Here is a 13,285-nt window from a genome sequence, read left to right as displayed (position 1 = left end):
GAAATAAAGGCATCATAGACAAGATCTTAATATATATAATTATATCCGGTGTTGTAAGAACTATTTATTCCAAGAACTAGACAGAAGGTAAATGTACATCATTATCAACATAGGGAGGGGTTATTTACAGTAAGAGCAACCAAACTGTGGAAAGTCCAATCACACTACTGTAGGAGTAATACTTTAATACTGCTAAAATTGACCATTTATTAACCTTCCTCCCAGATGCAACATTTTATAAATAGGTTCACAGATATAGCAGCATAATATTGGAACCAAACATATCATACAATAGACACTATTGATACATGATCGCTAGAATATTCCTTTAAAAAAATTGGGTAAACTTACTGGTTTCTGTAGCCACCACTGTGATGTTATGCCACATAGTCATCTCTCTGTCTAAAGCCATAGCCAATGTTATTTTGCCATCATCTGCATTAATGTTAAATTGACGGTCAAGATCTGTATGCCGATCTATAGAAAACCTATGAATGAAAAAAAATTTTTTTTAATAAAATAAAGAAATTAACAAAGTTTATTTTGTTTGCATCACTAATAGCATTTGTAGAATTCAAGCAACATCAGCTATTTACTCTATGGCACCATATGTTACATGTTTCACAAACATTCAGTAAATCAACTGCAGCATGATAAATAGACGTCGTCAATAAGAAAATTAAGAGCAAGATTCAACTTTGGCTGATGACACGTTTAAAACCTGTTATTAATCAAACTATAAATATGCAATCTACGACATTTATCGTGATATAATATATCAAGCCGGCTGCATGCCATGCAAATTAATTACACTGGCATCTCAGTGGTATAATATTTAAAGCTGAGATTTATTGGTAGATTATTTCACTTAATTCATATTATAAAACAAGAAGAGGATTTTCCAGTTCTCCCGGAAGAATATTTTTCGTATTAGAGAATTCTAGAGACTTTAATGGGGCAATCACGCTACATTTTGTATTAGCTTTCCTATTACCATCATGCCTCAAGATGGACCACATGTTCAAGAAAAAATATGTTTTACTATGAGTGTGAGAAGGAAAGCATCAACAGCTCTAAAAACATTTTTGGAGAACAAAGGTGGAGGCCAGTTTAAGTCCATTCAAGTTGAATATCTGAACTAAGAAAGTACTAGCCACTAAGAGAGTCTACTGTATGGACAAAAATATGGATTTTGGCAGTAGAATTGGCTTCACTAACAAGAATTGCTCTTTATGTAAGTAAATTAGCCTCTCCGTTCTGGTAAACTTATATTTCACTGTAACCACTTCCCTTTATTAGCAAGCACTCTCTTTTCCAAGACCGGCTGGGATGGTTGAAGGACTTTAATATATATAACCCCGGGTTACATAAATTATCATGGATACAATCCACAGTGATCCTTCTCATAGGTTAATTAGGAATAATCATTATGCGTGAAATTGCCCTGTAGGCTATACAGTTGAACTGAAGTGACAGCTCTTAAACCATTATCTAATAGATATTTATGAATACAATGGTGGATTATAACATGAACCTTTAGGGCAGTAGCCTAGGGCACATTCTAATAATGGGTTGTTGAAAGACCTGATTCCTCCAATTTGAACTGTACAAGTATGATCATGTCCATGGTTGAAGTAAATTCAAAGAATTTTTTATATACTTCAATACACACAGGAATATGACCTTTATTTTTTCACTGCAATCACTTCATGTATGAAGATTATTGTATTTATAAGTGACCTAAAAAAGATATATCTATGGGCTATGCCATAAATGTCTGAAAGGTGGAGGAGTCCTAACTCTCGTATCTCCACCGATCGGTACAAAGAGGGTCCTCTAAACGCCACTCGGCTAGGTGAAGTGCCATGTGGAGAATGGATCAGGTGGTGGCAGTGTAAGTGGTGGCTTAATTTCTGTTAAAGAGCATCACTTGTAGCTTCAACAGTATGAAATATATTTGGTTTCTCGGTTTGTTCTCTCAAAATATTACACCTATTACTGGCACATTGTGACCAGATAACTAATGCACTGTGAAGATATTTCCTTTGCAAACACAATTGTTCTGGGAAAATCAAGAATACAAAAAATATCCGAGTTATAATTGCAAATACAACAATGAACACCTGACTATAAAAACACATCTCAGATACTACTTGTACAGTTGAGCAGTCTTAGCACAGACTTGTCCTTCAATTTCACTTACATCCAAAAATCAAAGTAAGATCAAAGACCTTTTTGAGGGCAATGTCCGTGCTCAACTTTTCCTTGATTATGGCACTCTAGAGGACACAACAGCCTCAGGTGTAGTTTTAATAAGGCAACAGAATGGGATTAACTATAGACTAGATAGAACATAGTCCAACAAATTGTAGATTTACAAAGGAAAGGTGAGCAACAAAAACTTTGAAGAATGAAGCCATGCTATGTCATTCAAGTCTTTCCTATGATTTCTTTATTAATAACAAGAGTATGCATCAGCATCTAACAGGATAATATCAAAGAAAAAATGAGCAACTATTTATTACAAAAACATCATGGTTCCATTTATTCAATCAATGTGGCTATCAAGAACATTACATTAGGCATATGCTATTTTTCTCACATTTTAGGATTAGCAGATAGCATATGCTTTGGCAATGTTCTGTGAAATCTCACCATATTGTTTTCTTAAACCAAGGAGTATATGTTTATCCATCAGTGCAAATGCGATAAACACGGTTCTCATTTTATAACAATTTATCAAATATGTTCTTGGTTTAAGAAATGAATGAAATACCATCTTGTCTTAGTTTATGTCTTTGTATAAAGTCACATATAATTTTAGACTGACCGATCCCCTTGGGAGACTTAGGGCAAAGCAGAAGCCAACAGGACATTTAATCACTTATCTCATACACTTTAATTTATTTTAACATATGTACATTTTTGTAAGAATTGACTCCATGTTTCAACACATATATTGATTTTCCCATAACCACATTACTTGATAGAAATTTTACTGTCTGAGTATCTTTCATTCAAAACATGTTCTCTTGTGGACAAAACAGACAGCTATTATATAACAGATATCTGTAACAAAATGTATGTGTGAGTAATTATGCTAAATTATAGTGCTGTGTTATATTTCAATCTTAGATATGGTCAATGCAGGGTATACAAAGAGGATAACGGGTCCCATGGCAAAAATAAAAAAAGGATCCCTCTACTAGTGCTGGTTCACTTCATTATAAATCTTACTTGTTTCCCATCCCCCTCCTATCCTATGTAGGAAAACACAACCCTTGCTTGTTTCCTAATATCAATGTCCTTGTGAAGAGGGAGATCTAAACTGTTTCGGTTTACCCATGAGGCAAGCGTATTGGGCATCCTGAGCTTGGGTCTTATCTCTTTATGTGTCTTTATCACCCAAGCAGCCTTTATGGTACATCTACTGTAGGTTAATTTGCTTTCTTCTCATGTTTTTCTAAATACAGATGATTAAAACTTTTTGGGAGATTGGACATCTGAGGCAACTGGTCACTTTGTGTAGTCCAGGAGCCACCATTGCTTCATAGTATCTCTTATGTTATGATTATGAACAATGACTAGATATACATGAAGTACTCTCCAAAAAAGAAACTTGGAATACAAATTGGAGGTTGAACCTCTACGGAAGTGTATGTAGACCATGAGCTACCCTTGCTTCAGAGTATCTCTTGAGATAATAAACAACATGTAAATACGTTTGAGATACTTTCCACAAGAGATACTTAGAACACTCTGCAGACACTGGAGGTCAGACATCTGAGTCAATTGACCAGTGTGGGTAGACCAAAAGCCAACATTGCTTCATAGTATCTATTGTGTTACAATTATGAATAATGACTAAATATATTTGAAATACTCTCCACAATAGATACTTAGAATAGTCTACACACATTGGACGTTAAACATCTACGTAAATTGATCAATGTGTGTAGACCATGAGCCACCCTTGCTTCGGAGTATCTCTTGTGTCACAATTATGAACAATGACTAAATATACTTGAGATACTTTCCACAAGAGATACTTAGAATACTCGACAGACACTGGAGGTCAGACATCTAAGTCAACTGACCAGTGTGTAGACGAAGAGTCACACTTGCTTCATAGTATCCCTTGTGTTACGATCATGAACAAGAGATACTTAGAATACTTTACACACATTGGAAGTTGGACATCTATGGCAATTGATCAGTGTGTGTAGACCATAAACCACCCTTGCTTTATAGTATATCTTGTGTTAAGATTATAAACAATAACTAAATATATTTGAGATGCTTTCCACAAGAGATACTTAGAATACTATACAGACACTGGAGGTCAGACATCTGAGTAAATTGATCAGTGCATGTATCCAAGAGCCACACTTGCTTCATAGTATTTCTTGTGTTACAATTATGAACAATAACTACAGGGTGGGCCATTTATATGGATACACCTAAATAAAATGGGAATGGTTGGTGATATTAACTTCCTGTTTGTGGCACATTAGTATATGGGAGGGGGGAAACTGTTCAAGCTGGGTGTTGACCATGGCGGCCATTTTGAAGTCGGCCATTTTGTATCAAACTTTAGTTTTTTTCAATGGGAAGAGGGTCATGTCACACCGCAGAAGAAATACCTCCCGATCTGACCCCCTTAGACTTTTATCTATGGGGTCATCTGAAGGCAATTGTCTATGCTGTGAAGATATGAGATGTGCAGCAACTGAAACGACGGATACTGGAAGCCTGTGCTAGCATTTCTTCTGCGGTGTTGCTATCAGTGTGTGAAGAGTGGGAGAAGAGGGTTGCATTGACAATCCAACACAATGGGCAGCACTTTGAACACATTTTATAAGTGGTCAGAAACTTGTAAATAACTCATGAAAGAATAAAGTAACGTTAAAACAAAGCACACCATTGTTTTTCTTGTGAAATTCTCGATAAGTTTGATGTGTCACATGACCTCTTCCCATTGAAAAAACTAAAGTTGGATACAAAATGGCCAACTTCAAAATGGCTGCCATGGTCAACACCCAGCTTGAAAAGTTTCCCCCCTCCCATATACTAATGTGCCACAAACAGGAAGTTAATATCACCAACCATTCCCATTTTATTTAGGTGTATCCATAAAATGGCCCACCCTGTAGATATACTTGAGATACTCTCCACAAGAGATTCTTGGAATACTTCACACACATTGGAAGTTGGACATCTACAGAAATTGATCAGTGTGTGTGGACCAAGAGACACCCTTGCTTCAGAGTATTTCTTGAGATTATAAAAAATATCTACATATTTTTAAGATTCTTTCTACAAGAGATACTTAAAATACTCTATAGACATTGGAGGTCAGACATTGAGTCAATTGGCCAGTGTTTGTAGACTAATAACCGCCCTTGCTTCATAGTATCTCCTGTGTTACGATTCTGAACAATGGTAAATGATCAAGCAAGAAAACAGGTATATCAGACTGCACCTCAAACATAAATGGAATAATTTTATTACAATATTACATAGTACCAAAGCAGACAACATGTATAAATACTCTCAACTTCTTTATTGAAACTAGACACAATACCTTATGGAACTTGATACTGAATCAGGATCTCGAGCTGTAACCTGGCCAATGACACCATTGATGGCTGCATTTTCATGCACTTCCAGAAGATAAGTAGGTGATGAAAACATTGGTGGCTCATCCGCATCCTCCACTGTAATTTTCACTGTTGCGGTATCTCTGAAGGGTACCCCACTGATGAAATGTGGATCAATATGAGTATTGACTGCTTCTACCTTCAGTATATAGGATTTTTTGCTCTCGAAGTCCAGAGGCTGTTAAAAATGACAAAGATAAATGTCTTTCACTAATGACCACAGAAGCAAGAACAAATGAATTTAATGCTGATGGATGAAAGTTATGTCCATTTAAGCACATTGACTGAGTTCTAATGCAACCATAGTATCAGCCATCTACTCGCTCAGGCTGAGCCTGTAAATTGTGTGGGCATTTATTGATATCTGTTTATGTTGCCTCAATGAAGTCAATCTTTTTGTTCCCTGTCCTCTTTACCTTTCTCTTTTAATTTGAAATTTGCTAAATATTCTTTGTTTGTTGTTTGAGAATCCGAATTTAACAACAGGTAGATAATAAAACTTTATAAGTGAATACACAACCTGCATATTGCCGAAATTCCTAATCAGGGACTTGCTAGTAAAAAAAAAATAAACGAGGTGATTTCTAATACAGCCTCAAGGTGCGATAAATATTTTAGTATTTCTTAGACAATGCATAAAATACAAGGGAATATGTGCAGCCGAGTAGTATTATGCATAGCAATAAACCATTATCTATCCCGTGCATTACTTTTTTAACAATAGAGTACTTTTTTTTTGTTTATTACTCTCCTAAAATCAATTTTAATTATAGCATTACTTGGGCTTTCATTGTTTCTGCATGTTTTTACAAGGAATTTCTGGAAACATTTTGTATACTGTATAATAACCGGATAGTGTAATATACTCCCACACATATTGGTAAGTAATATACACTCATTTATAGATCAGTATTCCAAGTATAATGCAAACTATTGCCTTAATTCATAGCTTTCTTTATTTCTTTGAACTGTTTTATGAACATATTTTATTTCACCTTTTTGTATGCGCCACTAATCTGCGAAATACAGCTGACAACAGAAACAAGTGGAAATAAAAGAAGCTAATAGCATGTGCACATTTTAATGAAAGAATGACAATTTCCTATCAGCTGTCACAGATTGACGAAAAAAATCTTCTAATCTAAGAGGATGTTCTTGTCTGTCACGAAACTTCCTTCAAATATAGAAATATACATCATACATTCTGCGAAGACGTGCGCAGGGCAACTTATCAATCACCAATCCCCTCCATATGGCTTCATGGTAATAGCAGTTGGCTTGGTAGCATAATGTGACAACAAACTTTCAGTGAGTTAAGTTTGGGCTAGAAATTTGCTATATGCTTTAATTAAAAGGAGTAGGTTGGTTTAGAAAATATATTTCCTCATTCAAAGTGGAAACAAAAAGAATCTCTTTCTTTAGAGGACACGGTAGTCCCTGCCATCCCCTTGATTTCCATAGGCAATGTGTAATGCTTCACTTCGCCTGTGATGGCGCTGCAGGGAAATTGAACACTTAGAGATTCCCTACAAACTACAGCTGACCGCTGGGCGTTACAATGGCAAGACACCCTGTGATCCCCTTATTATTAGCAAACTCTTCTAACAAAAATAATTTGTTCAAAGCAGGCAAGTGCTTTCTATTCAACCTGTTCCTTTTAACCTTTATATATAAAAAAAAAATGATTAAGTTGACTAAAATTTGTAATATATATAGATTCATTGATTAAACTAAACTGTCTATTTAAGCATAGAAGAAGAAACATTTTGGTAGTTTTTATGGACATTACATATTTTTCAACCAAGAAAAATGTTTGGAAAGTCCTCTATGCCCAATAGGCATTGCAGTTCAAGGTGCTACCTTACAGCGTATATAATGAATTTCCGGTTATGCAGCCGATGGAAGGACATTGTGGGGAACGTGCGCATGGCTATCAAAGAAAGGTCCAATTGTCTTGCACAAAATCAAATTGTCTTTACAATATTAACAATCGCCAGTACATATTGCTAACTGCTGTTGCTGTAGAGGGTTTCGGGGGATGTCCAACTTTGAACATTTTTACGGTTTACATAGAGAAATTAACCCTCATAAAAAGATGAGTAACCCTGTAAATACATTACTTAATAATTGTGCACTGATGACGAGTTGCAGCCTGTATTATACTCCAGAGCTGCATTCAAAAATCTGCTGGTTGTCATTAGAAACAGTCACCAAGCTTGTCAACGGACTTCCCTTAACAACTTCATTCTTTATAAAGCTACTCAACTATTTATATAGATTAGTTCTACATACAAAATGTAAAATGGCACATGAGGACCATATTTGGCCTTTGGGCAATCAGTTGGGCCTCAATGGTCTAAGCAAAGTCATGGCACTGGAATCTGCAATGCTATGATCCAGTTGGATGCACGTTAACATTAAAGTTCCCTTACAGAAAATTTCTAATCAGAAAGCCAATCAGTATAGAAACTCTATTGAAACCCCTGAAAATCTGTAATTTCTTTACCTTTTCATCCATTACAAACTTTTAACATTGCCTCCTCAACTTTATGCCACACCCTTTACAGTGGCATCTACAGAGAACCCCATATAATGTTAAATACGTGCCCCCTGATGATGCCAGCAATAAAGGGCACCCATAGAGTATTCTATGGGCGCTTAGAATATGGGATCTGCCCAAGCTTTGACAAGTGACAAACTGCTTAATATTCAGAACACTGCAAAAACCTGTAACTTTAATATATTATGCAGCTTTATAGATATGTATTTAGAGTAAAGTACAGACTATAAAAAATGGGAAAAGGGGGTATCATAGGAGAATCTCGTGGGCTCCAATGCCCGAAAATCTGCAACAGGGCTCCCCAGTCTTAATGCTTCATTTATATTACTGGTGTTTTCTAATAAGGCAGAATGGCTTATGGACTGCATCAGCGTTCATCGGCTGTTCGTTGCCCTGTTTACACAGGGCACTGATTGGGAACGAGTGTTCATATAAACGCTCATTTGCCCTATTATTGGCCCGCGTAGAACGGCCTTAAGACTGCTAATTCTGCCCCCTACAGATTCACTTCTGCTAAGTGCTGTGCATAAAAAGAGGATCAAAGAAGATATGAGGAAATAGTACTCTTGGCACTATTTTATATACTAAATATAAGTTATTTCGTCCTATAAACCTTTTTATAGCCCTTATTTATATTCAGATCTTATTGTGATCCTACTTTAGAAGTAGAATTCTAGAACATGTCATTTGTAATTCCATTGAATGAAAAGGGAACTCTATAATCCCAAACGGAGATGAGTAGCATGAGCCCGGGGCCATACAAGGAAGTCATCGAGGCACTGACTCTTGACATTTTTAATCAATTGTAATGGTAAATTGGAAATAATACTCTTTATAGAGATCTGCGGTTTCCTGCCAGTTTCCATGCTCATTTTATCAGTCGTTGGCATAAAATGGAATGTATTTAGTGGCCACAAAGGCACTTTCAATCGTCAAGACGGATCTTAAGAACAACAAAATTGTGAAAAAATAATAACAAAATAATGGATTTGGCAGCCTTGCCTCCTTGGAGAGTTTAACATCCCTTAGAATAGAGAGATGTTAATGACTTGATGATATTCTAGGTCACTGCCATCTACAAATTAATGTAACACTAGAAACTGTTCAATATCCTTCCATGAAATATCATCACATTTTGGCTGTTTAAGTCAAACAAAAAATACATATAATTGTATTTAAAAAATAAATGGCAACGGCATATAAAAGCAGCCTTAACGTTAACTTTGGTGCTTATTTCTGTACTTTTCATCCAAAAATTAACTACTGCCCTGTCATGAATATTGCTGTATAATAGTAAATGATAAATAAGAGTACTAGCAAAAATTCTGTAATTATGTTTTATTTATTAATTTTTGTGTTGGCCATTTTTTTCAAAAGTGACAACAAAAAATACAGCCATAATGGTTGTCACCTTTGAATTAGCATCTCGAAAGCTGATGGTATAATTGTACCTTATTCATAATGCATTCGGAAAGTCTTCAGACCCTTTCAATTTGTTCCCATTTTCTTAAGTTGAGGCTTTGTGCCAAAATAAAAAGAATTAAAGTTTTCCCCAATCATTCTGCACTCAATACCCCATAATGACAAAGTGAAAACAGAATCTTATTGGTCTTTGCTAATTTATTGAAAAGGAAAAACTAAAGTATTCAGACCCTTTATTTAGTACTTTGTTGAATCACCTTTGGCTGCGATAACAGCCTCCAGTCTTCTTGGGTTTGATGCCACAAGGTTTGCACACCTGGATTTGGGGATTTTCTGCCATTCTTCTCTGCAGATCCTCTCAAGCTTAGTCAGGATGGATGGGGACCATCGGTGGACAGCCATTTTCGGGTCTCTCCAGAGATGTACTATTGGCTTCTACTCAGTGCTCTGGCTGGATCACTCAAGGACATTCACAGAGTTGTCCCTAAGCCACTCCTGTGATGGCTGTGTGCTTAGGGTCATTGTCTTGTTGGAAGGTGAACCTTCGGCCCAGTCTGAGGTCCAGGGCACTCTGAATCAGGTTTTCATTAAGAATATCTGTGTACTTTGCACCATTCATCTTTTCCTCAACCCTGACCAGTCTCCATTTACCAGCCGCTGAAAAGCACTCCCATAGCATGATGATGCCACCACCATGCTTCACTGTAGAGATGGTATTGGGCAGGTGAAGAGCAGTGCCTGGTTTCCTCCAGACATGTCGCTTAAAATTAAGGCCAAAAAGTTAAATTTTGGTTTCAGCAGACCACAGAATCTTGTTTCTCACAGTCTGAGAGTCCTTTAGGTGCTTTTTTTTGCTAATGCCAGGTGGGCTTTCATGTGTCTTTTACTGAGAAGAGGCATCTTTCAAGCCACTCTGCCATACATCCCAGATTGGTGAAGTGCTGCAGTGATGGTTGACCTTCTGGAAGTTTCTCCCATCTGCATACAGGATCTTTGGAGCTCAGCCAGTGACCATTGGTTTCTTGTTCACCTTTCTTGCCAAGGCCCTTCTACTCCGATTACTTAGTTTAGTGGGGTGGCCGGCTCTAGGAAGAGTCCTGGTTGTTCTTTCAGTGCAGCAAACATTTTTTGCACCCTTCTTCAGATCTGTGTCTCCACACAATCCTGTCTCTGGGCTCTACAGGCAGTTCTTTCCTCCTCATGGCTTGGTTTTTGCTCTGATAATGCATTGTCAGCTGTGAGACCATATATAGACAGGGGTGTGTCTTTCCAAATCATGTCCAATCAAATGAATTAACCACAGTTGGACTCCAATCCAGTGTGTTGAAACATTTCAAAGATGATCTAGAGAAATGGGAGGCTCTAGAGCTAAATTTCAAGTGTCATAGCAAAGGATCCAAATATGTATTTCCATGTGAAATTTGAGTTTTTAATTTTTTTATAAATTTGCGAAAATTTCTGAAATTCAGTTTTCACTTTGTCATTATGGCTTATTGAGTGCAGAATGATGGGGAAAAACTTGATTTTTTTTTATTTTAGCAGAAGACCTCAACATAACAAAATGTGAAAAAACTGAAAGGGTTTGAAGACTTTCCGAAGGCACTGTATTTATTAAACATGCTCACAAAATGGCAAAATGTCCACCTCAACATTAAAGAGGCTCTGTCACCAGATTTTGCAACCCCTATCTGCTATTGCAGCAGATAGGCGCTGCAATGTAGATTACAGTAACGTTTTTATTTTTAAAAAACGAGCATTTTTGGCCAAGTTATGACCATTTTTGTAGTTATGCAAATGAGGCTTGCAAAAATCCAAGTGGGTGTGTTTAAAAGTAAAAGTCCAAGTGGGCGTGTATTAGGTGCGTACATCGGGGCGTTTTTAATACTTTTACTAGCTGGGCGCTGTGAAGAGAAGTAACATCCTCTTCTCTTCAGAACGCCCAGCTTCTGACAGTGCAGATCTGTGACGTCACTCACAGGTCCTGCATCGTGACGGCCACATCGGCACCAGAGGCTACAGTTGATTCTGCAGCAGCATCAGCGTTTGCAGGTAAGATCGACTTACCTGCAAACGCTGATGCTGCTGCAGAATCAACTGTAGCCTCTGGTGCCGATGTGGCCGTCACGATGCAGGACCTGTGAGTGACGTCACAGATCTGCACTGTCACAAGCTGGGCGTTCTGAAGAGAAGAGGATGTTACTTCTCATCAGAGCGCCCAGCTAGTGAAAGTATTAAAAACGCCCCGATGTACGCACATAATACACGCCCACTTGGACTTTTACTTTTAAACACACCCACTTGGACTTTTGCAAGCCTCATTTGCATAATTACAAAAATGGTCATAACTTGGCCAAAAATGCTCGTTTTTTAAAAATAAAAACGTTACTGTAATCTACATTGCAGCGCCTATCTGCTGCAATAGCAGATAGGGGTTGCAAAATCTGGTGACAGAGCCTTTTTAAGTAAATCAGGAAATATCACTTTTATAGACTAAATAGTAAAACAACTATAGTTGCTTAACCAGTATGTGTTAAGATAGTCCCCCCAGACTAACACATGCTGGCATAATCCCACTGCTGGGACCCTGTAATCTATGGGGGAACCTGGCAGCAAGTGTCTAACTCCCCAGCAGTGTCACCCGAGGCGAAATAAAGAATTATATGGTACCCATTGAAATCAATAGTCTATCCTTGTAATACAAAGACGTTGACATTGGTTCTGGACTAGGGACTCCCCTCTATGACCTCAGAATACCCCAGTGGAGTATTTAAAAGGGGTTTTCCCTACCAAAAATATGTCCCAAAATATGACCAATATTAGGGAGTTAACAGTGTCAAGAGGGTTCCAGAAGAAGTTGCAGAATTGTATAGAAGTTCATGCTGACTGGCCGAAGGCCCACATATGCCCCTTACATGTATATTACTATATGGGCATCCTTCATTCCACCTCTTAAATTGGCACTTTTTGTGGTTTCTAAATGACTCAATTGTACCCAATTCTTGAGCATTGTTGTCGCCTTTAAATTGCTCTCATTTAAGGTGGTATGTTCCTTTAATACCATTGACATTATTGGATTAATCTGGCAATGTACTGATTAGGTCACTCATGTTTGAATATATTCTAGCTCAACTTTCTTGGTTTTAAATGAAAAACGCTGTACAAAGGGTGAATTCTTTCTCTCCTCAACACAAGCTTGGGTGATGTGTATCAAGGTTTTAGAGAAAATGGGAACTTGAAATACAACAATACAAATCCCCATTGGGATTCACATAAGAGCGTAAGTTAATGTGCTTTAATCCACCAAATTTTCAGGATATTGCAGACTAGAGACAATGAGCTGCAAAATGCCAGAACTAATGAATATGCAAATATGAGGCTTACATGGAACATATTGCAGAATAAAGATATTAACTGTCTTGCATATTTCTTATTGAAAAAGTCTACACCTGTTATGTAATGAGATTGTATGATGCAGAGTCTGACATAGATTTATTGTTAAAAGGAGTATAAGTAAGTAACTGCCAGGATATAGGAGAAAAATCGTATTAATATGCAAGTGACATTAACAAAGAATTCCACCCAGAACTTCAGGTTTAGATTTATCTGGAGCTTAATATTTTAAGTCACAAATGTGGAGCTTTTT

The 13,285-nt window shown here is 37.1% G+C and overlaps 1 protein-coding gene across 1 annotated transcript in view; it reads right to left on the bottom strand.

The window, feature by feature from the left end:
• The window catches only part of LOC142661261 (cadherin-8), a 279,721-nt gene that overhangs the window by 67,513 nt on the left and 198,923 nt on the right, over nucleotides 1–13,285 (bottom strand). The window contains exons 7-8 of the mRNA XM_075838641.1: nucleotides 5,585–5,838; nucleotides 352–488 (exon numbers count right to left, since the gene is read on the bottom strand). Of these exons, the coding sequence (XP_075694756.1) occupies nucleotides 352–488; nucleotides 5,585–5,838 (391 nt within the window). The remainder of the gene's footprint in view (nucleotides 1–351; nucleotides 489–5,584; nucleotides 5,839–13,285) is intronic.

This window comes from Rhinoderma darwinii, chromosome 9 (genome assembly GCF_050947455.1).
Source record: "Rhinoderma darwinii isolate aRhiDar2 chromosome 9, aRhiDar2.hap1, whole genome shotgun sequence".
NCBI classification, from domain to species: domain Eukaryota; kingdom Metazoa; phylum Chordata; class Amphibia; order Anura; family Rhinodermatidae; genus Rhinoderma; species Rhinoderma darwinii.
Note: the sequence above shows the minus strand (reverse complement) of the source record. Positions and strands in the feature narration are given on the sequence as shown.